Source organism: Curcuma longa, chromosome 1 (genome assembly GCF_044706935.1).
Source record: "Curcuma longa cultivar G26 ecotype Majalengka, Jawa Barat chromosome 1, ITB_CL_G26_1.1, whole genome shotgun sequence".
NCBI classification, from domain to species: domain Eukaryota; kingdom Viridiplantae; phylum Streptophyta; class Magnoliopsida; order Zingiberales; family Zingiberaceae; genus Curcuma; species Curcuma longa.
The window spans coordinates 14,835,580-14,862,212 of NC_133861.1; the positions used below are offsets into that span (position 1 = coordinate 14,835,580).

The 26,633-nt window shown below is 38.2% G+C and overlaps 5 protein-coding genes across 6 annotated transcripts; 2 read left to right on the forward strand and 3 right to left on the reverse strand.

Moving 5' to 3' along the window:
- The first annotated feature begins 27 nt into the window (after positions 1 to 27).
- LOC141843320 (uncharacterized) lies at positions 28 to 4,405 on the forward strand. The gene is made up of 2 exons (XM_074731430.1): positions 28 to 208; positions 1,640 to 4,405. The coding sequence occupies exon 2, from the start codon at positions 1,667 to 1,669 to the stop codon at positions 4,049 to 4,051; it is 2,385 nt and encodes a 794-aa protein (XP_074587531.1). The 5' UTR covers positions 28 to 208; positions 1,640 to 1,666; the 3' UTR covers positions 4,052 to 4,405.
- A 2,351-nt stretch (positions 4,406 to 6,756) lies between these two features.
- On the reverse strand, positions 6,757 to 10,020 carry LOC141835568 (SNAP25 homologous protein SNAP32-like). Its single transcript, XM_074722965.1, has 6 exons — positions 9,896 to 10,020; positions 8,471 to 8,915; positions 7,926 to 8,019; positions 7,624 to 7,748; positions 7,435 to 7,532; positions 6,757 to 7,013 (listed from the first exon to the last, which is right to left on the reverse strand). The coding sequence occupies exons 2-6, from the start codon at positions 8,870 to 8,872 to the stop codon at positions 6,914 to 6,916; spliced, it is 819 nt and encodes a 272-aa protein (XP_074579066.1). The 5' UTR covers positions 8,873 to 8,915; positions 9,896 to 10,020; the 3' UTR covers positions 6,757 to 6,913.
- A 764-nt stretch (positions 10,021 to 10,784) lies between these two features.
- On the reverse strand, positions 10,785 to 12,436 carry LOC141813010 (uncharacterized). Its single transcript, XM_074700929.1, has one exon. The coding sequence runs from the start codon at positions 11,940 to 11,942 to the stop codon at positions 10,902 to 10,904; it is 1,041 nt and encodes a 346-aa protein (XP_074557030.1). The 5' UTR covers positions 11,943 to 12,436; the 3' UTR covers positions 10,785 to 10,901.
- A 1,009-nt stretch (positions 12,437 to 13,445) lies between these two features.
- On the reverse strand, positions 13,446 to 24,277 carry LOC141832095 (uncharacterized). 2 transcript variants are annotated; one of them, XM_074719578.1, is made up of 17 exons: positions 23,834 to 24,277; positions 23,595 to 23,720; positions 23,381 to 23,465; positions 21,251 to 21,353; positions 21,001 to 21,085; positions 20,553 to 20,639; positions 20,299 to 20,384; positions 19,918 to 20,101; positions 19,378 to 19,811; positions 18,241 to 18,322; positions 17,981 to 18,157; positions 17,859 to 17,912; positions 16,122 to 16,214; positions 15,969 to 16,034; positions 15,254 to 15,300; positions 14,467 to 15,120; positions 13,446 to 14,006 (listed from the first exon to the last, which is right to left on the reverse strand). In XM_074719578.1, exons 2-17 carry the CDS (start codon positions 23,709 to 23,711, stop codon positions 13,640 to 13,642), a joined length of 2,721 nt encoding a protein of 906 aa, XP_074575679.1. In that variant the 5' UTR covers positions 23,712 to 23,720; positions 23,834 to 24,277; the 3' UTR covers positions 13,446 to 13,639. The 2 variants fall into 2 exon arrangements, with proteins under 2 accessions (XP_074575679.1, XP_074575687.1); XM_074719586.1 differs by having other exon boundaries at positions 23,820 to 24,277.
- A 989-nt stretch (positions 24,278 to 25,266) lies between these two features.
- On the forward strand, positions 25,267 to 26,383 carry LOC141832111 (PLASMODESMATA CALLOSE-BINDING PROTEIN 2-like). The gene is made up of 4 exons (XM_074719596.1): positions 25,267 to 25,412; positions 25,704 to 25,943; positions 26,039 to 26,072; positions 26,176 to 26,383. Exons 1-4 carry the CDS (start codon positions 25,361 to 25,363, stop codon positions 26,381 to 26,383), a joined length of 534 nt encoding a protein of 177 aa, XP_074575697.1. The 5' UTR covers positions 25,267 to 25,360.
- Positions 26,384 to 26,633: the final 250 nt, after the last annotated feature.

Sequence of the window (26,633 nt, forward strand, 5' to 3'; positions counted from 1 at the left end):
TTCTTCCCTTGTCAGTCTCCTCTTTGTCCAGTTGCACGCTGGAGACCACGCACGCCGTCGGCTCGCGCACGGTTGATTGCCTCTGCACGGGATCGTGATTCTGTTTTGTCTCTTTGGTACTCGGAATTCGGAGGGAAGGTGCGATCTTGATGGGGCTTCCGCGGCTTCTTTGACGAACTCGCCGACATATTCCTCGCGGAGTCGAAAGGTTGTGCTTACTGTGGGATTTTAATTCTACCGATGATCGGTTCTTGTTCGTATGTTTCTTGGAACTTCGGATCGTCCTTTTCCTTGTTCTATCGATGTTCTCCGGAAAGCTGCGCGTTAAAGATGTTCTTTATAGGAGAAAATTTATGATTTATCTGCTTTATGTCATCCTAATTTTGCCCTTTGGATTTCTCATTCTTTGTAGATTAAAGGGATTTTTAGAAATTTTTTTCCGTTGAAGATTGAGTTCCTATCGAGATGTCAATATTTTCATATGATTCCTGACGGAACACTATTTGTATTTGTTCGTTTTACTGAGGGTTCACGTTATGTTGTCAATAGACTCATCCGATGATTTGACGCGCATAGTTGTGAGATCGGCTGCTTTCGTCTTGTTTTTTGCCATGATGTTGAATAGAAGCGTACATAAGATGTTTGTATAATTTGAATCCTTCCTTTTCTGCCTTGGTGATATCTTATAGATTCTTATCTTGCAAAAGCGTTGTCACATGCTTATCAACAGTCTGAACCCTCCACAGATGTAGATTTTTAGTTTTCCTTTTTTTTCCCACTCGTATATGCGTGTCAGAAAGAAATTAAAGAGCATGATGCATATTTATCTTTGAAAAGCCTTTTCCTATTATTTTTTTGCTTTTCGAACAGAATTAGCCTTGTGCAGTTGTAGTAGCCTGCCTTTGACAATTTCAGTTCACTAATCTCACTGTTGGAGTTGTTTGGATTCGATAAATTAAACGGATGTTCTTACTTTTGAATTGTTTATGAATTTGGTATGTAGGCATGGATATCAGACATGCTTATCACCCAGTTTAACATGGTTGCAATTTCCTAGACATTATGTAGAATATGTTTCAGTGGTTCAAAATTCTAGGTCTGTTTTGGGACAAGCAAGTGGTTTTCACCTTAATTATCTTTGCTTCCTATAGGGCATTTACAAGCTTTCTCCAAATTAACTTCATGGTGAACACTGATAATCTGACAATAGTTCATAATGCAATTCTTTTATAGAAAAAAATTAACTTGCTTAATTAAAGATTGTTCGATAAAAGATTAGGTATTTTTATCATAAAAATACACTGTTCATATTGCTCGAGGCACATTTCAGATTGTTTCATATCTCATCTGATACAGACGGTAAACGACCAGCACTCATTTAGTTGGTAGTATATAACTTCTTAAATGATAGTATTGCTTGAGAATAGTTTGGTGTACTCTTTCCATTAGTACCATATCATTCTGAGCGTAGAACACTATCAGTAACTAATTAAGACTTTGAAGCATGATTTTAGCAACTCTCCTGTTTTCAGACCTGATATAAGGAATTCCATTAAGTTCTTTATCTTCTGTCGCCTGGAGCTCTTCATGTTTGATTACTGGGAATTTGACATCGCATGCCTACCTTATTTTTGTTTAGGATTCTGGACACAAATTTCTCACCACAATGAGTGAAGCAACAGCAGAGAGGATTACTATTTCTCTAACCCCTGAGCTATCCAAGCGTAAAAGTTCAGTGGGAAAAAACTCAACAGGGAAAACAGGAAAGGGAGGTTCAACATCTGAAGAAAAGCCAGTTCCTCATTACCTAAGAGCCTCCACAACTTCTTGCCACGATTTTTGCAAGTATGGAACAAAGCATGATTTTGAGGTTAAGAAAAGGCATCTTGTTCGTAAAAGATTCTTAGCCAATAAAGACATGTCTATTGATGAAAAAGATGAAGTCATAGATGCTAATAAGCTAGAAAGAGGAATGAAAAATTATTCAGATTTGCCACCTGAGAAGATAATTCAGATTTCTGAATTTCCAATAGAGAAGATAATCCAGTTCCCTGACTCACCTACAAATCCAGAGGACGTTTCAGTTCAAGATTCCATTGTCAGGGAGTATGGTTTTCCTTCAAGTACTAAGATGACTGATTCACTTATTGGGCATGAACCTCCAAATCAAGATGACAGATCATCAGAGGAAACAACAGGCATCCAACTAATGACCCCACCATCCGTCTCGACAAGCAATGTGTCTGATCAGTATGAGTCACCTTATATGTCTGAAGGATCCCCTGTGAAACCTATAAGCATCAATCTTGAACAGAAGGCAATTGAGAATGCCATTGCCTTCAGTGAGATTGAACCTACAGAAGGATTATCAGCTGAACCTGTTGTGGTAAAGCTTATGGTTTCATCATCGACTGGACATAGTAATACTTCAGTTGCACATACAACTTCCAATCAACCAGAAAGGATTTGTGAAGAGCCATTGAAGGAAGATCCGAGTGGCACATTTTGTATACAAGAAAACACTGCTTCTAGTGAGCATACTACTTTTAGTGAACCAGATACTTTGTCTGTTGAAGTGTCAAGCATGAAACCCAAGAAACACAAGGATGCAAGATCTGCCCGGAAAGAACTTGCAAATGGCAGCATGACACAGAAAGCAACACTATCAACTGCATGTAAGAGAGGGAAAAAGGCAAATCCCAGTCTAGCAGCCAAAGCAAATGGAGATGCAACTGAGCTCAAAATGGAAAGCGAAAATATTGGTGCCCAAGAAAGAACTAAAGTCATTCGGCATGCAAAGGTCATGGTATCTGGGACTTCAAATGGAAATGAAAAGAATCCATCATCTGTAAGAAGGAAAATGGTTATTTCTAGTATGGAAGGCACTAAACAGATGAGTAACAACAACCTTGAATCTGAGACAACCAGGACAGCCAAGAAAAGAACATCAGTGTCTAAGACTACTAATGCATGTGCTGAAGCAACCAGCCCCACGAAAGCCAAGGATCTCTCACTTAAAGTTATGTGTCAATCATCTTCTTCAGAAAAGTATAAGATAAGCAACATTTTGAGCCATTCAGGTAAAGGAGTGAACAACATACTGGCACAATCCTTGAGCTCTCTATCTGTGAGATCCCTTACTAGTAAAGTTTCAAAACAGACGATATATAGACACGGGAATATAATCCCTGTCCCACGGGTGAAAATTGAAAAAGGAGCTGGGAGACCAAGGATAGAAAGTAATGAATCTAGTAGACCAAAATCAGAGAGCATAAATCTGAGGTCTGTGAAGCAACATCTAATGAAGCATGGGGAAGTTAATAAATCTATTGGGAAAGATGGTTACACATGGGGAATCTCCACTGTTTTCTCCAAGAATCAAATTGGTAAACCATATAGAAGAACTGCAAACATCCAGTTAGATAAATCATCCACACCTTACAAGTTGAAATTAAGCAGAAATAAGGTAGTAAGCCTGCAATCTGACAAAAATGCGCCAAGAATATTCAGATTCAGACAGGTTAAAGTAGCAAGTGACAAACAAAATGCTAAAGAAGACCTCAAGACAAAGTTCACTGTTATCTCCAAAGGACAAATTGACAGACAACATAGAAGAACTGTGAGTCTCCACTTGGAAGATAAATTTTCCAGCCCTCAGAAGTTAAAATTTAGCAGAGGTAAGGTAACTAGTCTGCAACCTGAGAACAATGCGTCTAGAATTCTCAAATTCAGACGGCGTAAATTGGCAAGTGACAACCAAAATGATCAAGGAGACTCCAATGCAAAGCTTTATAGGAGTGGTCGAAGTACTTCAAACTCCAATGCTTGCATCGCAAAAGCACTCACTGTCGTTTTGAGACATCAAGATGTGCAGGAAAAGAAAGATACACAAGGTTTGCTAAATCAGGTGATCGAGGAAACTGCTAGTAAACTTGTCGAGACCAGAAAGAGCAAGGTGAAGGCCTTGGTTGGTGCTTTTGAAACTGTTATCTCTCTTCAAGAAGGCAAAGTCTCTCCTCTTCCAGTTCCATCAACTCCCTCGGTTGCTTAATTTCCATGATTGTTTGCATCATAATTTCTCTTCTTTAGCCATTGAATCTGAAGGAGATCGGATTGCACTCTAATAATATGCTCTGAAAGGTGGCCAAATGTCTCAGGCAACAATAATGCGGTTAGAATCAGAATAAAAGGCTAACAGGTTGTTCATGTGTTTGTGTTGGTCCTGCTACATATTACATACAGGTTTTGCCATTTGTTTATGTACTTTGGTTGTACCTTTACTTTTTTTTCTCATTCGAGACTTTGTCTAAGCTGAGTGGATAATCCATACATCTGTGTGCGACAGTACAAATAATGTAGTTTACTTTTTTCTTTCTTTCCCCTTTAACTTGTTTGTTCAGGTCAAGGAATCGAACAGTTTAACTGAATTATTTTTACAGTCAATCTATTTTATAATTTTCTCCTTAGCCGGATGAGAAATTTATATTTTCTGATAACTTATATAATAAAATATCATTGTAATCTCTTTCAAACCTAATGAGAAATCTACAAAATGGCCAGTAGGGTTGAGGCAGCCGAAGCAGGGAATCAGAGCGGCGCGGCTGACGACTGGAGGGAGGTTCAGGTAATCAGTTTGAGGGAGCGACGGTGAGGAGAAGGTCAACCGAACTAACAGTGGTAGGTCAACAAGCCAATCTATGCTCGAGCGTCGAACGAAGGTGGAGGCTCGCTAGCAACTACCGGAGGTCAATCCAATCGAGCTCGCACTGATGAGTGGTGGTTGCTGCGAAAGCACGGGGATCGGGGACGAGGGGTGTCGGGATGGCGAGGTTGAAGATATGGCGTGGCAGGGAATGAGAAATAGTAACCAAGGCTTTTGCTACGCTGATTAGTTTCTGCTTCTACCGCGAGGAAGAAGAGGTCCATGCTTATGTTTGCTAGAACGGAACAAAATGAAAGGGAATTAATTAGAAATTCCACTATACTTAACCCAGCCGACACTCATATCACCTCTCGTAAAAAATATAATTTAGTTATTCAAAAACTTCGATATATATATTTTTATTGAAATAGTACGTACTAGTCACGATTCTATAACTTATTTATTTTAATATCACTTCACCCCATACTCCACGCTTTTATAAGCGTGTTAAAGAGAGAAAATGATGTTGGCCTGGCCTCTTGGGTTAAAATTTGGTAGGGTATGCTGCAGCTAGTGATGAGATAAGACACATACAAGTTGAATAGTTAAGTATCTATCAGAAGTACAAGACAGATATGATTTTGGATGCATGAGTATGAGTAACTGAAACTCTCTACCTGTAGCTAATCCCTGTTGTTAAGGAGGCAAATTGTTAGGTGTATCCATCTAAACAACAATCAGAAAGCAAACACTGTGTTGGCAACGCGTACATTTACTTCCTCACTATGCATTCGGATCCCATTCCGACAGACCTCACAGCTATCAAATTTATTGAACTCACTTTCAACGAAGCTCCGCTATGCAACTACTATTGGAAACAATTTTTAAGCTTAAGATGACATCCTCCAGTGCGACTCGTTTCAATGTAAGGAGACCGGAATCCGGATCGAGCGCGTCAATCAACACAACAAGAAGCGGAGACCAGAAAGGGCATAACGGACAAAGCGGCTGCCAAACTAATTACGACCTCCGTTGTACACAGAGAAAAATGTTATATATAAACTGAAAATGAAGGAGGAAAAAGATATGGTCCACATTTCGACACAGCATACACATCTACTGAAACCGAAACAAAGAAACAAAGAGAAAATCAATCTTTACTTTTAAGCTGACATCCTCCATTGTGATTTCTTTCAAATCACGAAGAAAAAGCACACGAGCAGAAGCCAGGAAAGAAAGAACAAGAGAGGACGAGGCCCAAGTCAACCATATATATGTAGTATGTTGCATGCATGGAGCAAGAAATTATTCATCTAAAGCAGCAATTAGGGCTACTAACTCTATCCGCGATCTAGTTGTGGAGGGGGTTCGGACCAGTGGGGACGAGCCGCTTCTCGACGCCGTATCGGGGGTCGATCTCCTCCTCCTCCGGCGGCGGCGGAGGAGGACGAGGATGGAAGGCGGCGGGTCGGGAGGCGCGGTGGCTGCTGAGGCCCCGGAGCTGGAGGAGCGATGCCTCGGAGAGGCGAATCCATGCTGGCGGAGAGAGGAGGAGTGCAGCGGTGAGGAGAGCGGCGAGGGAATTGGAGAAAGGGGAGAGCTTCATGGCGAGCTCAGAGATCGGATTCCATTAAGTAGGGATTTGGGGAAGAAGCGAAATGGGAACGAGGGAGAACGGAGAGAGGGAGGGAGGGAGGGGAATTAAAGGGAAGAGCGAGAGAGAGCTTTCAACTTAATGCATGAACCACGAAGAATTAATGCGCATGGGGTCGTCTCCCTATTAGTCACTATTTATAGAGATCACAAGCAGAGGTGAGACCGTAGTGTGATGGCTACTCGTGAATCGTAATTCATCAAAATGGTTTCAATCATGTGATTTGGGGCGTGTTTACTATGGATGAAGATCTGGTTGCTGTAATGGCGTTTGACTTTGATTACACACGGGAAAAATTGCTACTAATTATTCAGAAGATCAAAAACTAAAAAGAAAATTTTCTGTCATCATAAACATAATGACTATTCGATTACTTTTGATATCATTAACAGTAGAAAAAATTCAACACGTATTCAGTTTTTGGCATACAAGAGTTTGAACCAAATGAACAAACATCGTATTGAGTAAATAAGACTGAATAAATTTGCGATAGAAGCAAAAAGAATCAAACAATTACAGTGTTACACAATATAACTGAGACTGCCAAAGAAAATGTGCACCAGAATTATCACACGTCATGGATTCGTAAATTTTTCTCAAAAGAAAAAAAAAAGAAATTATTTTCCCAGCAATCGACGGCCTCGCTGGTTTGCACCTTTAACCCTCGCATTTATCTCATCCGTATCGTATTGCATTCGGTCCAAAGCCACATTCTGTCTGCATTTTCAAAATACAACAAAATATTAAAAAAAATAGTGATAGCTAATGTTACAAGATTGAGATGATAATGGAGAGAATAGTATATATCTTTACTCAGAGAAATATTTTCTGTTCGTGAATATCAATTGGGTTACTACTTACTAGTCATAGAATGGATTCGGAAACAAAGAAAAAGGTTCGTAATTATAATCTTGTTTTGAAAAAATAACATTTATGTGAATTGGTTGGGCACTTCGCTAACAAGCTAATCTTTAGGAATAATGAAAGTGGAATCCAATTATATGTAGTATCAATGCCAAAACCGAAGAGTTCAAAACCAACCGTATGCTATTTATCTTGGTATTTTCCAAATTATGCCCTCATTTTCAGAGCGAAAGTAAATTCAACAAAAGAGATTTCAAGTGATAGGGTAATGAACCTCTCAATCTCAGAGCCCATGCCGATAGCCATACTTTTCAGCTCACCCAACAGGTTGCTCAAATCTGAAAGCACATCATCTTGCTTTGCCTTCTCATGCTGATACAGTTAATCAGTAGCATAGAATAAATAAAGAGTGGTTTAATGAAACAAGAATTAAACAGTATGTGCAGTTAGATTTAATGTGTACCTCGACTTTCTGAAGTGCAGAAGTTTGTTCAGAGGAAAAATGTCGAGGTTCTGATCGAGGCGGAGCAGTAGCTAAACCCAATTTCTGTCTCTGCTCCAGGTGGCTACCTTTCGTATGAAAATCATCTATGGTTTTGTTGACAAATATCAGAAAGAACTGAACCAGTATGTGTGGTATTCAACAGATTTGTCGGATTTCATTTGACCAAAAAAATTGTTGCATTTTATTTTATTTTTGATCATTAAATGTAAACTTTCATTTCACAAAAGGAGGCATGTACAAAACAAATTGTTGCATTTTACCTTGAACAGGAAGAGGTCCCTTAATTTTGTGTGTTTTCTTTGGCTTCCATGTCTTAGAAAACAAGCCGCCAAGACTTCCTAAAAGCTTTTCACCCTAAATGAACACATAAATTAATCAAATCATCCACCTCTAGAACATATGACCAAAAAAAAAGTACAGTGGATTCCGACCAACCTCAGTTGGATAAGGTCAAGTTGTTCTTAACCTAATTTTTTATATGATCCAAGTTTTCTTGATCAACAAAATTAATCCCCAATTTCTTTCAAAATAAAGTATAATAGCTTCGGCCCAACCCTTCATTTCATATTCAGATTGTTGTAGATTTTAGATCATCATTAAAATACATACTGATGTCAATAAACCAAATTTGCTTAATACAACAAAAATAGGCAAGAGAAGCACAGAGGTCACAAAAATAGGCAAGAGAAGCACAGAGGTCTGAATAGTGCTAATTAAGTCTACTCGACTAGTTTGATTAAATATAATTCTTTCACAATTCAACATACGAAGGAAACAGAATGAAAGTAACAAAAAAGGAACATACCCTACTAAGGTCGTGTTCAATATCTGCAACCGTTTGGTGAGTCTTAGTAATTTGCTGGCCTTGTTGATGCAATTTTACAAGAGTATTTGAAGCATCTTCTCTCATTTCTTCAGCAATTCTAAGGCAGCCATTTAGACTGTTTGTAGTCTCCTCAGCCTTGTATACAGCATAGTTTTCCAGTTCTTGAACAGATTGGTTCTCAATGCCACCTGAATCACGGAAGTCATTCTTGTATCTGGCTTTTGTTACTGAAAATCCCAAACTCGAGGATGCAGCAGTAGTAGGTTTGCTGCTTCGATCAGCTTCAAAGTCAGTAACAGAATCAAAAGGGCTGGCGCTAGAAATTACAGTTTTTGCACTCTTCTCATTGTTGGCTGATAGAAGGGCCTTGCGTGCACTCATCCTAACTTTGACTCACTGATAGCAACGGATGATGAACTCAATGCTGAGAAAAAGGAATAAATGAAAATGATTTATTTCAGATGCACATAACACTGATAAAGGAATCTACAAAGGAACTCCCATAAGTTCAATGTAATAGAACAAAATAGTTTAAGCATAACAACAACTAGGAAAACAGTTGGAAGATGCAGCAAACACCAGTGAAGTCTAGTGTATACTGAAGAACAAATAGGTAATAGTTTTTCAAGCTATCGAGCAATATTTCCAGAAAATCGGATTTCTTCAATTCATCGTCATCAACCCTTAGAAACAGATATATGGAATTAGATTTGAAAAATTATAAACAGGACGCCTCATGAATATGCGGAGGTTGTGAAATGATGGTTCAGAAACAGATTAGCGTCTGAATCTGATAGTTCCTCAAACCATGTTATCTAAGACTGATACACCTCTCTGTTCTACTTTTCGTCAAGTATCATTCATCAATCCTGTACTATAGATCTATACCAAATATTCATTTATTAATAAATAACCATTTTTTGAGATCATATGGATAGCACAACCTAAATAGACGAATATATGAAACGTAGTATTAGTAATTATGGTGATTTCTTATCAGGGAACAAGAAGGGAACTTATTGTTTAAGAAGGAAAGCAAGTAGCAAACGAAGAGAAAATAAAATTCAGTTCGATTAAACTTAAGAAGAAACACTTCGAGTGCAAAAACTTAATAGGAAACTGATCCCACTTCTGAGACTCAAAACAAACTAGCAAGATTGGAAATAAGAAACAATAGGCTTTTGGCAGCATCAGATCAAAAAAACGAAGAGTAATTTGGAGATAAACTTAACAATCTAAGCGCAGACTTGGAGATCATAAAAAAAATCATCAATAAGAACTAAGAATAGACATCAAGAATACTAAAAAAAACATCAGGTAATTGAGAAGACAATCAGATACAACACAACGCCGAACAAAAACACGACACAGTTGGTATAGCGCAAGAACAAGAAACAAACAAACCTTAGCAATCCAACCCGACACGAGATCCAATTAGCAACGAAGATTGAAGAAAATGGCAGAAAGAAGTGGTTAATATTTCGCCCCAGCAGCCGCGTCAAAAAAAGATGAGCAAACGCGGAGGCGCTAAGCAATCGAGAGCAAAGAGTCTTCTATAGAAACGTGGTCGTCGTCCTTAGTTGAATGGATCAAAGGTTAGCGAACGCCGGCGGAAGACGAGCGTAGAAAAGGGCACAGCGCCTCCTCGCGGTCGCTGCCAAGAAATTTGACCGTTGGGTTCCTCCAGCCCTACTGTTTGGCACAACAGACGACCCGACTCATTCATTGAGTTGACAAAAGACCCCATTCCTTAATCCAATCAACAATCAGGTATTTCACGTGGGTAGCGATTTCTAGAAGTAAGTAGTAAACAAATCGACCTTTATAATAGTTTTGCAAGTTAGTCGTCGTTTTTTTAAAGAAAAGGGAAAAAAATAAAATAATTTATTTTAGTTTTATATAACTAGTCTAGAAGAATAGAGCATCCAGGTCAGCTCCTTGCTTTAACCTTTAGTTGATTTTGTTTAGAAGACTAGAAGACTTTGAGCACATTATGATTCGCTAATTGTTTGTTTTTTCAAATAATAACCCGGCAAGTTGTTTGTTTAGAAAATATAATTTAGTTTTAGTAAATAAATATGACTTAAAATTGTTGAAAAATAATATTCACGATTAACTTTTTAATATATTCAAATTTGTATTAAAAATGAATATAATTGGCTTCTCCATAAGCAAGAAAGAAATGAAATGAACATTTTTTTGAAAACGCATCGACCTTGCTTGCTGTAGTATTTATTAAAAGCAAATCAATCAGTTGTGTCAGATGCGCACTCGAAGCGGCCAATGAACTGTAACCGGTTGTTGTAGGGCTGTTCTTTCTAATTAGCAGTAGAAAAATGAAGCAGCAGAACGAAAAAAACAACAAAACGTAGCTTCGGATCAGCAAATTATGAAGCTTCGGAGTACCTGATCAGCGAATCCATGAGGAAGAATCGAATTCGGCATCGCCGTCGACGCCGGCCGGGAGGTTGAGATCGAGCGAATTCGCTATTTCCAGAGGCGGCTGCTGGATCATCAGATGGCACCTCTTCTTCGTCGATCCGAAGCTTGCTTCGGAGACTTCATCTCCGTCCACAGTTTCCTCGTTCGCGATCCCATGGGCGGAATCCATCTTACTTCTAGGGCAAGAATTCGTGTTCTTGTGGCTCGCTCGATGGCCACCGAGTGCTTGGAAAGAATTCTTGCAGTCCACGCATTGGAATCGGCTTCTTTGATCATCCAATTGGAACGCAGAGCCAAGCGAGATAGAGTCCGAATTGCTCCTCTGATCCTTTTTGTTCGGGAAACCCTTTCCCGACTCCTCACTGGAGGAGCACTTGGACTCCGCAGGAAAAGGGTAGATTGTTTGATTGTTGAGCGAATCAAGATTGCCAGCCAATTGATCATCGGAATACTCCATCATGTTAATCCCTTTCCTCGGAATATCCAATTCCGCTCCCTTGTCCGAAGACTCACTGCTGCCGTCCCCGCCGCCGGCCCAGCACCTGCAGTTCCTTGACAGCATCATAAGTCCGATCGCTCCGTCCGCGTCCTCGCGCTGGTGCTCCGAGCTCGAGAACGAGCACGAAGCCATCGCCGGAATCCGCCTCGACCGACGCCGCCTCCGCTGCGAGATCGCTGCCGACGCAATCCCTGCATCGACCTGTTTCCCCGGCTTTGGTTTCAGAAAGTGACACTCGCTGTGGCCGAACAAAGCCCTCCAAGTCAAGAACTCCTTCCCACACTCACGGCACCGCTTCTCCCCATCGTCACCGTCGCCGGGGCCAGACATCCGCCACGTCTTCTTAGGGTTCACCCTGAGTCGGTACGAGCCCGGCGGCGGCCGCGGCTCCTCGCCGCCGCCAGCCACCGCGATGTGGTGGGACCGCATGTGGCCGCCGAGGGATTGCCCGCTGGGGAAGCTCTTCTCGCACACTTTACACAGATGCTCCGGCGGCCGATCTCCTTCCATCGGCAACCCAAACAGAGGAAATTAAAGAAAAGCAGGAAAGACGAGAGGTAATTGCGGAGCTAACAAGGGATCAAGGAGCGGCTTCCTTCTCCGAGTCATCGAACCTCGCGAGGAAGAGAGATTGAAGCGACCCCATTGCAAGCTCACCGAGTCCTCCAACTGCAATCTTTGCCTGCTTCATTCTCAGTTCTTGGCGAGTGTAAGAAGGAATCGGGATGAAGCAGGGAATTGGGTCCGCAAAGCTTCCTTTGCCGATTATATATATATATATATTTAGTATAGGGAGGAGAAATCCATGCACGGAACGGAAGCAAAGTTCATAGGGTGATGATAGCCTTTGAGATGGAGATGGACGGTCATGATTGTTTCATGATGCATATGGTTGGATGATCTTACAGCGATGCATAACAACTGCCCTCAACTTTTCTTCCATTACTCGATGGAAGCCAACTTGGCCGGTGATACTTCAGTTCGAGTGCCCATATGCATGCTGCATGGAGAAGTATCGTGTTTGATTGAAATTTAAGATGGTAACTATTTTTTTTAAGGCCTTATTAAAAATTACACCGACTTAATTCGTGAGCTTGAGTTTAAATAACTTCTTAAGCCATTGAGATCACTCACTCACGCAAACTAGAATAATTAACAGGTTTGGCATGGTCAGTAATGGCCGACTCGTTAACACGTTTGTCACATCGTTTCGTTTGGGTGCACAACATACTGTTGTGATCCCAAGATAATAAATATCATGGAAGCTGCCAGTAACATGGCCTATGCGATGTCGATTCTAAAAGCAAAGAACTTGTGATAAAAGGAATTGACTGTGAATAATGGGTAGCCTTTTTCTAATAGCAAAAGTTGGCAAATCTTTCTGTGCCATTATTAAGATCTCATCAATCCCCTTACGACACATCCTTGATAATTTCTAAACCATCTAAGCCAAGATCTTGCCTAGAGCACAAGCAGCATATATATACATATACATATATGATATATATATGTTTTTAGTGCCTTTTATTTTTTCAAAAAAAAAAAAAAGATTAAACATATGTGGGTTCATCACTCAGATGCTTGTCATATCCTGCAAGTGGCTTTAGAGGTCCTTCCTTTGCTTCAGATCCAAGAAATGCACAGGCACCTACAATAAAAGTTTGTGGATACTCGATCAAATCAAGTAAATGAGTTCGCTTATTGCAGGAAAAGAAAAACGAAAAATAGAGTAGCTGCTACAGGGGCGATACACCTAGCTACCAAGATCTCATATCTTACCTTTAAGACAAATTCTGCAGCAACAATGCAATTTTTGGATCTCCAGTATCCCGCCCGGAATCATGGCAGATATCAAAGATTTAGAAAATTAAGATCAAGTCACCAAGCTACTTAATAATTATTTAATTAAATCTGATAAACAATTTGGATATTCATGCATAACCGATCATTACTTATCAATGTATGTCCCATCCATAGTTCGGATTGGAGGATCATCAGCTATCTTATTAGACATAAAAGAATACATTCGATCAATTAAAATAATGAACTAAATTATATTTGGATGCCGCAATCAGCAGACTAAAATTATGCTAATTGTTGATCCATCCATAACAACCAAATTACACAAATTAATTACATGGGATGAGGGAAGAACAGCAGCTCACACTTCCAAAGTGATGGAACAAATAAACTAAAGGAATTGTAATTTAAACTGGGGATGATGATAGCAAGAACTCCGGCATGGATCTCTGCAGTAATATTCCACAAAATGGACACAATGGTCGTCGAGGATTCATCACCAATAGTTTCTTGTCTTCCACGCCAGACTTGGGCATGATGAAGGTGAAGAAGGTATCTGGCAATAAGTTAGCTGCCCACCGTCGGCAACACATGCAAAACCACATTGGAACATCAATAGAACACAGCTTCATCGAAACCATGCACCTCATTAATTTGTGTTTTTCATTTGAGATGCTGTCACCCTGGCACCAAGCAATGTCGAGCGATTCGAAGGGTACCTGGCTGGAGCAGAAACTGCACGTCTCTTCTGAGTAATCGCAGAAGGAATTGATCCTGGTAGGAGAATCAAGCCAACTTAATTAAAAAACACAATGAATTAAAATCTTGTGATACTTTTGCAAGGACAAGCAAAAACATTTAAGTGATAACTTGATCTCTCCAGAATCATCTCAGAATCTGCAGTTATATACAGTTAGCATTTTATAAGATGGAGACTAAGACTGTGAAGCACCAGATGATAAACTTGGCATAGGAACACAGTAAACTGAGCAGGAAAAGTAATAAATGGGCCTAAAACATCAGACTTAATGCTTGATGACCTACCAACAACAAATTTGTATTCACCAAAGAGAACACCGTAAATTGGCATGTTAATATATATAAAAAACATTATACAGAGCCCAACACCTTAATATAAAAAACATGATACGATCTATAAGAAAATAAATAGTGCTGAAAGTAAAACAGTGCATGTAACAAATAGAATGTACCTGATAGGTTAGAAAAAAATTACCTGCTTCCAACTGCTTTAAGTTCAGATCCAAGAACATTTAGTTGATTATGTACCAGTTCAGCATTTAAGAGAACCCAGCACATCATTTGTGCTACACCTTGTGGGAACCAAGTTTTAGCTGAAAAGACATCAGACAAACAAGTAGCATGACTTCGAACAGCCCCCAAAGTGAAAGCCACAAGCCTTTGCTGGAGTTCTGATTCATTGTTAATGAGCAACTTATTCCATATATGAAATTTCTCATTGTTTTCAGATCCATTGCCCTTGCTTAGCATTAGTCTTCTACAGATGATGTTCAGAAGGCAAATTCTGCGAGAACTAATATCCGACAGATTACTTTGAATGTGAAACAAGATCTTGTCAATGGAAGCACCAGATGGACATCCTGAAAACAAGCTAGTGATCCATTTCAAGAGTAAATTATCAACGAATTGTGGATTATATTTATTAAATTCTAATAATGCTGCAAGGATGTCCCAGAGAACAAGTGGCTCATGTGCATCTTCAAAAGTCTGTAAACAGCGTAAGATATTGGATTCCCATCTCAATAGATCTAGCTCAGACAATGCATCAGAGGATTCATGAGTTTTGTCAGGTGAAATTTCATAAGACTGTCCACCAATCCAGAAAAACTCAACAACTGCCTTCTGAGTCCTGTATGTTATAACTGAAGAGTCAGTCCTAAACATGGTAACAGCATCAGATCTGCTGCCCAAAAAAATCTATCCCCTAATTATACAATCAGAAATTATGTCCATGGTTATATTATTATTGTAAAGATGATCACCTTGCCTGATACATTTGGTTCAGAAGAAGGGAATCAAAACTTCGAACCTGAAAGTATGATGTCATGTAAATATATAATCAAATGCATGCAGCAATGTAAAATGTTATATACAAGGCATTAGAATGAGGAAGAGAACTGGCAATTATTGCAGGATTTCTATTTACCACTATTATTGTAGTAGGGCTACATGTATAAAGCAATTTGATTACTGCAGCATGTTTAACCTCATGGAAAACAATACAGATGATTTCTACACTATGAAAATAGAAATAGGTTCACCAGTTGAAACCAAAAATCCCCTAGACATCCTATATCAATCAAGTAGAAAGTTATCTTCTGTGGAACATATGAGTAAACTTTGTTCAGTATGCATATCTAATTTGCCAAACTAGCTAACAGAGTTAAAACTTGAGCCTATTTAACTCAGGGAAAACAAAGTATTAAGATGTCTTCACTACAGTAGCAACAATAGAATTATTTTAGTCAATCAACAACTGACTATAGGGTTGAATCTGAATTGAAGCACAGATAAAAGGTAATCAACCTTAAAAATATAATTCAAAAGACCTAGTATAATATCTATAAGCACCAAAAGCAACAGAGCTGCATTTACACTGACTCTAGCCAATTGACATAATATGAGCAAGCACCACAGAACCATAAAAATATCACACGTGTAGCAAATATTCTGATAGATTGTCATCAGCAAGCTTACCGCAGCAATCATTAGTTCTCCAGGAGACAGTGCAAGACCAAAGCACTGATCAGATACTTGTAATAGCTGCAAAGGTAACATGTACTCCATCAAGAACCCAAAATGGCATAGGAGAAGAATAAAAGAAGTAACACAAACATCAAAAACTTTTACATTAACAGAGTTTTTGAACCCAGGAAATTTTAAGGGGAAGTCAACTTTATAAAGAGAGTCTCCATGTAAGACCCAGCTCCGGATAGAATTATCCTGCAAAAAAAAAAAAAAAAAACTAATTCCCCTGACAATTTGTTGATTTCAAAACAAGCAACGTACTTATAGCTAGATGAGACAGTTCGGATGGAAACTTTAACAAACTAGAGTAATGCAATGAGAAAAATCAATTTTTCACAAAACCAACACCCAACAAGAAGCATCAACATAAAAAGCATCTTTGTCCTACTTGAACAATATTGATTGGCGGACATACAGCACTCAGCATTATTAAGATTGTGGTGGATATCTTTTATGGTACCTCTTCCATTTTCAAGAGCTTTAATCATGCTCAAAAGAAAATTGGAGATGGAAAAGATAATTTCACAAGCACTTTTAACTGCTCTTAGCAAAGAAGGTGGTAGCTTGATGCACCAGGCTGTCCTTTTTTTTTAGCAAGGAAGGCAGTAACAAAGAGTTGGTATAGCACCATCATATTCTCTGATTGTTTGCAACTTATCAATATTTTCATTGAAGAAAGCCTCTTGCATAGCACTTACAGATCATTATCAAGGAAAAAATTCATCAGCCTTGACTATTTTGGTTGAGTTGATGGCACATCAATTGCACAGGACTTGATGCTCTGACCTTTGCTAGAGAAAAATCTATTTTGTAACTTAGTTCTTTTACCTATCAGTAGAAGAATCCTCTTTAATTCTTGTACTAATATCTAATTGATATATTCTTGTCGCAAAAAAAAAAAAACAAAAGTGGAATAAAGTGGTGTGTGCATATCAATGACTCTGAAATACATAACCATCAAAATATTATTAAAACTGATTCAGCTAGTAGAACAGAAAGGCAAGCGAGCAAGCACAATGATTCTTGAATTAAACAGGCAAGACACTAAATGGTTAAGATTCCATGTTCCCTATTACATGCAAAATAAGATTTATAAGTAAAATGGATACTAGGCGACTAAAATGATGATATTCTAGCAATAAATTGGACAGACCAGAGGCTTTATCTCTATACTAATACAGTAGATCTAAATAACCTCCATCATATTATGGTACAATAAAGGAAATACTGGTGCAAGTTCTCATTTCTAAGCCTGGAAAGGCATGATCCAAGAGCCTCATAGTTAAAAGGTGCATTTATCAAGGATTAAAGGGATGGTCTTCATAATAAATAAGGATTTTGTTAGACGAAAATGAAGCAACAAGAAAGTTTCATAAAATAGTCAAATTACTACAATGCTAAACATTAAAGCATTTGAATTAACTATGCCTGCTCTGATCAGAAAACCACATCACTCTCACTTGGGAGAAGTTTAGGATAGACGGCTCAAGATTAGGAATTAATATGTACAAACCCAGTATGGCCTAGCTCTACACACTATATTGTATGTCATTCGGGGACGGACCCGCGAAATTCATATTGGGAGGTGAAAAGTTGAGTTTTGTCATTAAAGTAGAGATATCACCCTCTTGAAATTAATATCAAGCTTGAAAAAATGACCAACTAACCTGGAGAAGGCATAAGTTGATTAAACTCGGAAAATGAATACAAGATTATTTTCAAATATCAGATGTCTCTTTAAAAATATTATTGTAGTCTCGTAAGTGTATCAAATAGATGAGATCTAAATTATATTACTCAATTATTTGATTTGGAATGTCAGAGAGTGGGCAATAGTACCTGGCTGCAACTGTACAAACAACAACCATCATAAGCCCAAGCTAGACCTGTCACCTGTTAGTAAAATTTGTCATTTTCCAACTAAAACTCTAATTAATATACATGAATTCAGTAGATATTACCACTTGGTCATGAGCGTTATAAGAACCAGCACTTTTGAGTTTTCTGCATAAGTCATGGCATATCCATACTTCAAGCGTTCCATAACCTTTCCCAATTGCTAAAACACTTGTTCCTTGAGATTGTTTTGGCACAGCCAAAGAAATTACGGAAATTGGGACAGGCAGAGATACTGTCAACTATAAGAAAAATGAGTAATAAAATGGTGAATGAAGTTTAAAAGATGAGCTGGAAAATTCAAATCTAGATGGATATTTTTTACCTCATTTATTAAGGAAAATGGAGAAGTATTGACCTCCGATGAACTGACCAGGTCTTCAATATGAGCTGACCATATCTTTACACTAAAGAAAAATAAATTACTTCAACTCGTACACATTGTTGATGAAGTTGTAAACCATGCATCGTGCAGAAGAAAATAGATGCCACATACTCATGAAGGAAATACTCATAAACAAATATTACTTGCATTAAACAAGAAAATTTCTTATTTTTCATGTTGCTAAACAAGCATTTATAGCAAATTAATCAGAACAACTAACCCATAACTAATTCACTGACCATGGGGCAGGCTGCAGATGAGATGGTGCATTTTCATGAATAAAGCAGTTGGAAATGAAGTGTCATTCAATAACCCAAACCAAGAAAACTTCAATATATTATTTAATATAGTGCTACTTTCTAGCATTCATTTCAGTTGTTAATTAACCCAAACAATCATTTGTTGTTCATACAAAACTTATGCAATAAATGAAACAAATTGTAAAACCAATAGCTTAGCACACAACACATGGAATAGCATAAACTATCATCACAAAATATGAAAAGCCAATATGTACCCGACAAATACAGACTAAAAATTGCATGTTTCCAAGAAAACTATCACAGAAAGATCAGCATAACACAACCCTTAACGAGATTCATCCTGATACATTTATTGGTAGATAAATAGTTGAGCTTACATTCATAGACAACCTGCCAGAAAAAACCCCTAATTTTCTTAAATATCATGAAATGCAAAATCAACTAAGAGAAAGAGAGATGCGAATGACACAGTAGCCAAAACTAACTTTGACCATCTGGTAACGTTGAATTGATAACAGAAAGAAAATTACTTTACCATCACAGTTAGATTCCATTTCCAATCAATCAAAGAAAAAAAAATCAGAAAGTAGAAAATGGATCCATTATTGTGTGCAACTATACAATTAAGCAAATGTCAATTGCATTTCAACATAATCTCATTTTGGCTTGGTTGCCAATTTGGATTCCAGTATATGCACTTCTATGGTATATCATAAGAATGGATAACTGTTTGTGTAGCAAAGTGAAACAAATAGACAAAAATAAATAAATAAAAAGAAGACCGCAATGTTCAAGTATCACCAAATAAAATCACCTGCCATCAGAAGCCCCAGTGACCAATATTAACTGGGAAATTGAAGAACATGATGCAAACAATCCCCAAGTTATTGTGGTGATCCAGGAGTTATGCGCCGGAAAAATTCCAATGAGCATTGGATCAACAAATACTCTGCCATGCTCAATCATGTAGCATTCTGGTTGACTAAGTCTCCAAAAAGAGATATTACCAGACTTTCCGCCTACAGCAAGTATAACACATCTGTTGCAAGAGCTGGGCCGGACTTGAGATAACGGCAATACTGGGGACCAAGATACAATAAGGGATGACATCAATGCACTACGAGAAGCATACTGCTCTGGGCTAATCAGGGGCAAGCTAATTTCCATGTCTGATGGAAGCAGACTTTCTGATATTGGAACAACTTGAGCACTCACCACCATAGCACTCTCGGAGTTGACACCAACAACCTGTAAATTGATGTTACTGACCAAATATGGGTAATTAATGTTTGCTACAATAAAACAATTAATTAGCCCCTTTATAAATTGACCAAGAAAATGCCTGTCTAAGAACCTCATTTGAAGAAACTTGATTTATGTTGGAATGGGCATTAACAAGTTTGTTATTATTAGCAATAGCTTCATCAGCAGCTGTTGTATCTTCCCATCTGAGCAGTTCATGTTTCTGTGAGCTCCCTCCATTTGTACCATGGGGGAGTTCTTTTCTTTGTGATATTTGCTTTTTAGTTCTCTCGCTTCTGAAAACAGTAAATTTCCAAATAAGACAAGAGGATTGTAAAGTGTAAATAAAACACATTGCAACAAAAACATTCAGGTAATATTTGTCAAGTATTACCAATCAACATATATGTATATAAAAGGAAAGGAAAAGTGTGAGACAGAAGCACATCTAGCAGAAAAACTGAGGATTTGACTACAGCTGACTAGGATATACCTTTTGCATACAGGATCTTTGCTGGAACTTATACCTTGGGACTTGATATGCCTTTTCCCCAATTTGGTGCCCTCAATTGTTTCTTTCTGAGGAGGTATAACATTAAGTATATCAAAAAGGGCTATACAACAAGGGCATTTCATGTTAGGTCAAATACCGCAAGATATAACTAAAATAGCCGAATACATGTTAGGTCAAATATCACAAGCAAAAAGGGCATTTCATGTCAAAGTTGACAGATGCTAGGAACTCACTTCAGAAAATGATGTTGTAGGCAAATTTGGTTCACCAAAATTTGTCTTTGTAAGGTAATCACATAGCAAGTCAGATATATCAACAACCTACAATATTAGAACCAGAAGTAGCAAACATCAGAAAATGCCACAATTCACAAAACCAACTATAATATTGGGCCTCGAACATAGAGTACCACAGAAAATAAGTGTCAGATATATTAACTTGGGCAATACATTTATCAATTTTCTCAAAATCCAAAAATCCCTTCAAAAATGAAGCTGGTTTGTTCTTACACAGGATGATCTTTTTTGAAATGACTTATCAAGAAAAGAAACAGAAACTCAAAGTAGAATCACATGTTTAGGTAACTGTAATTCAGCAATTGGAATCAAATCCCAGTTCAAAATACTGGGAATGGTGTCCAGCAGTTCTAAACCAATGCAGGATTTCAGTAGAGTTGCTTACCTCAACCCATTCAGCTTTAAATTCACAGAATGGTGATCGATACAGCTTTACACGACCATCAGTAGTGCAGACAGCTAACAAACATCTGCAAATGATTCAAAATTAACTAATGACATGCATTAAAATGTAAAAACACTAAAGGAGAAAAGGAATCAGATGTAGCTCTGCTTCATAGTAGCATAATTAAAAGAAAAGTTAGATGATTGGTGTTACTTTGGAGAGTTAGATAAAAGGTCAAAGTAAGACCTACCCTGAATTAGAAGCAAATCCTGGTTCAGACCATGAGATGGACCGAGCATGTGGACGGGTATCCCGTGATATGCAAGTGGCGAACAAACAGGGAGTCAAAAGGTCTGCAAAAAAAAAACCCTCAAAATCTTCATTTGTCAGGAGACTACATTACAAAAAAAATAAGAGCTCACAATCATATCATTAAGGTTTTTATAAGGGCAGCTAGGTTATATACCATCAGTGATCACATAGCTCATGTATAAGTGAACACATGACTAGATGTTTATGCGATAGGATCATATGGATCCCCCTCCCCCATCATAACATGGACATTTTTTTAAATGGTTCTTGGGGAAAATATAGCTTGTTGGACTCAATTAGTTAGTTGGTCCAATTATGAGTGCCAACTGCAGAACTCTTCCAGCCACTGAACATAATTGCATGAATAAAATACTGACTTAAAGAAGTAACTCCTAGTATGTATAATCCTCGATAAAATAATTTAGAAATATATTTAAAAGACAAATGAAGCAACTGATGTTTAACAAATAGTATACCAAATATATCGAGCTACCAACAACAACTCAAGTATACTGTTTGATGATGGGCTGCAATAGCGACATACAATTCACAGCTTTCTACAAGTCAATGGAACACATCAACATCATTTTCACATTTGACGGATTTCTACATTTTATGGCATAAATAGTTCAATTCATGGTTTGTCTCATATTATTCAATACAATTTGATTGTAAATGATACTAGCAGTACATAAATCAAAATTTTAAAAAAATTGATTCATATAGTTCAATATAATTAATATTTCACTCGATTCTGAAATGAGAAGGTCTATCAGATATTAAGTATGATCTATAAAATTAAGCTCAACCCATTATGTTAAAATCAATAGATCAAAATTAGACCCAAGAATCACAATGAGAAAGGAAAAGATGAATCTTTTACAACATGTAGAAGTGGAGAGTTGTAGAGGGTGATATTTCAAATTTGATGACTTGCCAGACACTCAAAGTCAAGGTGAATGGTGAAGCTTTACTCGAGATGAGATATTTTGTTGTGTTGAGGCTGAAAAGATATTTCCATTTCAGTTTTTGATAAAATGAAAGATATTTTGTAAGTTTTAATCAAGATGATATTACAATATAAAACTTTTTTCAAAATGAATTATGATAGGCATTTTCTATTTATCATTTATGCAACTAAATAAAACACCTAATTTGAAATCTCGTATTGGGTCAAGTGACATGACCAAAACATATACAATTCTACTAAACTAAAACAAGATATTAATTAGCAGTGGTATTCTCTCCCATGTTGACTATGCAACTCATGCTGGTAAGTATCATACCGTGCAAACATTCAGCAAGCATTGATGAACGTCAAAACATGTTGAGATGAATTTGAATGAATTCAGCTAATGTTTGTTATATTTTTTATAATTAGTTTACTAAAAATTTTAATTCAAATGGTTATCTAATTCATATAACCTTATTGTTAAAAGTAACAAGTCATGTGAAAGAAAAATAAAAACTTATCTAAATTCATCACGACACAGATTTGAACTAAAAACTGAACAAAATACATTTTAAATTCAACTATCAAACTAACATAGTCCTGTTTTTAAAAGTAAAGAATCTAAGTGAAAAGGATCAAATTTTGGCATGATTTGTTAAATGTTGAAAAGGAGGAATATTGGTACAACATGTTAATTTTAATTGACTATATACTTGTTATGGACTTATTTTAGAAAGTAAATAAGCTAAATGGAAGGCCGTTAAAGGACTAAAACTTATTTAAACCCATCTCTACATGCTCTGATATGTGTTGAAGCATGTAAAGTGTTGGCACAATATGGTGCCAAAATGTACCATTTCTGTACCATCTCGACAGAAAATTGAAATCCCAGCATGAAATGATATTTTATACCATGATAGGATATAATAATTTTTTATATTTTAAGTTGTAAAAAATTTTCCAAATAAGCCAAGATCTTCTACAACTAGTTTACATGATGGAAATCCATGATTTGTTAAGATTCATGATTCAGAAAACTATAAAAAATGAATGTCACATGGAAAATCTCGTTGAAGAAAAACACATGGAAGATAAAAGATTTTTAACAAAACTTACCTTCTCTTTTAACAACACCTATTTTAAACGGAACGCTAGGTTGGAGAGTGATCATTCCTCTCGGGCCAACAAGCAAAGCAGGATTCTGAAAAAAAAAACAATGAGTTTATAATTATACAAAAACTGCATCCACCTCCTTTCCTTTAACCGGAAAGAAACTATTGCCGGCATAATAAATTTATCATTAATACGGCAGAAATATATATAAGCCTACCAATATCGTAATAATGTGACCAGAAGCAATAGCCACCAAGTTCTCGCTTGACCAAGCAATGGAGTTTGGATATGACGGTGAAGCAACCAGAGGGCTAGCCTGCCAATGAGAAGCCATTGCTCATACCTGAAAACAGGAGCAGGAAATAAGCTGCTGATTTCTTAAAGCGCTGAAAAAGAAAACAGGGAATGAGTAGGCGGCCCACGGGGAACCGTCAGGGAATACTTGCACAGGAGAACCTTGGTGGTAACTTGGGCTCTACCAGAGGCACAAGGGATGTGAAGTCTGTTACGTGCTTGGATCCAGGACAAAGTCCACGGGTCTCGCGGTCGAAATCCAGTTCCCCGAGGTTCCCGTCTTCAATATGGCGGCTTCAACTGTTGCCAGCGGTGGGGCGGTGCTGCTCGGTTCCTAGGAAGCGCCGATGACCAACCGGATGAAGGTGACGTTGTCTTTTACAAAACCCCGAGGGCGTAAGCAGGACGATGTCGCGTGGGCTTCATAACCCACGCGCGGCCGAGGTGCAGCGCGTCGAAGAGGGCGGATATGAACAGGTGGAAGTAAAAGTAACGAGAGGAACAGAGGTACAGAGAACAGATGGCTGCTGTAAGGTCCCGGCGCACCGCCGAGCAAACCGGGACAAACGGTTACCACAGGCCGCACCGACGAGGAAGAAGACGATGACGACCACTGGCGGCCGAAGAGGAGGCCCAAATAGGCGAGAGGTTTTGTTTAGTGAAAAAAGAGAAAAAATAGGCGAAAGGATAGGGTTTTTTTTTTTTTTGTAGCAATAGCTCTCATGACGGAAATAAGGTCTTGTTTGTTTTCGATTTTTTTATAAAAAATGGTTTAAAACAAAAAAAAAGATTTAAAATTGTTTTTTAAACATATTTAAAATTATTAAAGATTAATAATTTGATAAACTTTTTTTAATTTCTGACTATTTTATTGTTATTTTTTTAATACTGTAAATTAAAATTTAAAAAAATAATAATCAAATAAAGCGTAAAGATTCTGCTGATGTAAGACAAGAAAAAAAAAAGATAAATCTCAGTTAATTCTGTTGATTATTTTGGAGTGACTGATTCAGTTCTATGGAAATTAGAAAGTTTACGTAGTGACTCAGTATCTTTTGATTGCGCTCTTGATTTGAAAAAAATTCTTACAAATATATCGTAATTGAAAATTGAATAACAATATCTTACCGCCGCATTACTCAAGACTGTTTTTGTAAGACAAGAAAAGCCAACGTTTGGTGGACCAGCAACCCAAAAGCCACCTTATTTGGCTGGAGCAGTACATTGTACAAAATCTGGAACTAGAAGAACAACACGTCATGCTCTTTAAAATAATCTGATTCTTTCAACACGTTGCTGATGCCCCCACAGAAAGCATTAATTGACTGGATTCGGTGTGCATGAGTGCTGGATCTAGTTCACCCAACCATGGCTATGGAGGAGTTGGGTTGAGTTCCGCATTGCGCATCAGATGTTCGATCTTCTTCCACAACCCACTCATGGATTTATAGCCGTTCTATAAAAGGCGGTGGCCAAAAAGCAACAGTGACTCTCTTCCAAAGGACACTGCAGAGGGCAGTGTGCCATTTACTCGGTGAAAATTTGAGCAACCTTGCTGTGGACACATCCACATCTGCGTCTGCCATTTCATTTTCCTAGATCATATGCTTGCTCACTTCACAGCTCTCTTTCTCTTTCTAGTTCCAGTCTTTGCCTCTGTCTCTCAAGGTTTTTGCATCTTCCACTGCCATGGCTGCTCTAGCTTTAGCAGCTCTCTTGTTGACCTGGATTGGAGGATCAGGTAAGCTTCAGTTCGCTTGAATATTTTTACAAGAGTTTCCTTCGTCTCTCTATCTGTGAATGCTTCTATTTCATACTCAAGCCGTCCCAACTCCCAAGATCCATGAACTCCTCCGCTGGTTTTATATCTGAAGTTTTCCATGGAAAACCTTTGTTTTCTTGCGAGACAGATGCTAATCTCTGAACTGCATGTTGATCTCTATTTTACTCGCACTTAAAACTTGTGGGAAGAAGACAGTTTCCTTTGAAAGACTGATCAATAGTCATTGTGAAAATCCTTTGAAATGCGCAGAGGCTGCTTGGTGTGTTTGTAAACCTGAAATAGGGGATGCTGCTCTCCAGAAGACACTGGATTATGCTTGTGGAGCAGGGGCTGACTGCAACCCCATTCTCCAAAATGGAGCTTGTTATAGTCCCAACACCGTGAGGGTTCATTGCTCTTATGCTACCAACAGCTACTACCAGAGAAAGGGGCAGGCTCAAGGGGCTTGTGATTTCTCAGGCACTGCCACTCTTACAACAACAGATCCAAGTAGGTCACTAGATCTTCTCAGTTACCACTGTCTCTGAACGCTGTTGTGTATAAGTAGTTATTAAAGCCATTAATTGATCTGATGGATTGTTTAGGTTACAGTGGCTGCAGTTACCCAGCCACTCAAAGGTATTTATTTCACTCAGTTTATTGGCATCTCCAGGTTGTTCTTTCTGTGCTTTACAATGAAAAATGCCTTCACATATCTCTTTATGTTGTTTGCTTCATTTAGTGCTGCAGGCTCAAGTTCTACACCATCAACAAGCACCCCAGGCATATCAAGCCCTACCTCCTTCACCCCATCAACTGGGGGACTGGGTGGTTTGGGACCTTCAACTGGCATTTCCAGTGACACCAACCATGGTGCTGTGCTCCTAAAGCCAGGCGCGGTTTCCCTCTTATTCGCTGCCGCTGGTACATGCATTGCCTTGTTGAGTTGAGCAAAATTGTAATGCCAGTATTTTGGGAGCTCATCACTGTGCAAATGTTTATGTGATGCTACTGCTGTAGTTATATGCACTGATACAGTGACATTTCTAATCAAGTAGTGGCGAGCAGAATTGATTCCATTTTACCTGTTTCACTTCTATTGCCTCTCGTTTTCTTATCTCCTTCTGAACCAGAGATTAAACTAGACTAGTGTTACTTATTTTGATGGCATTTCTTTTTCTATGGGATCAATGATGAGAC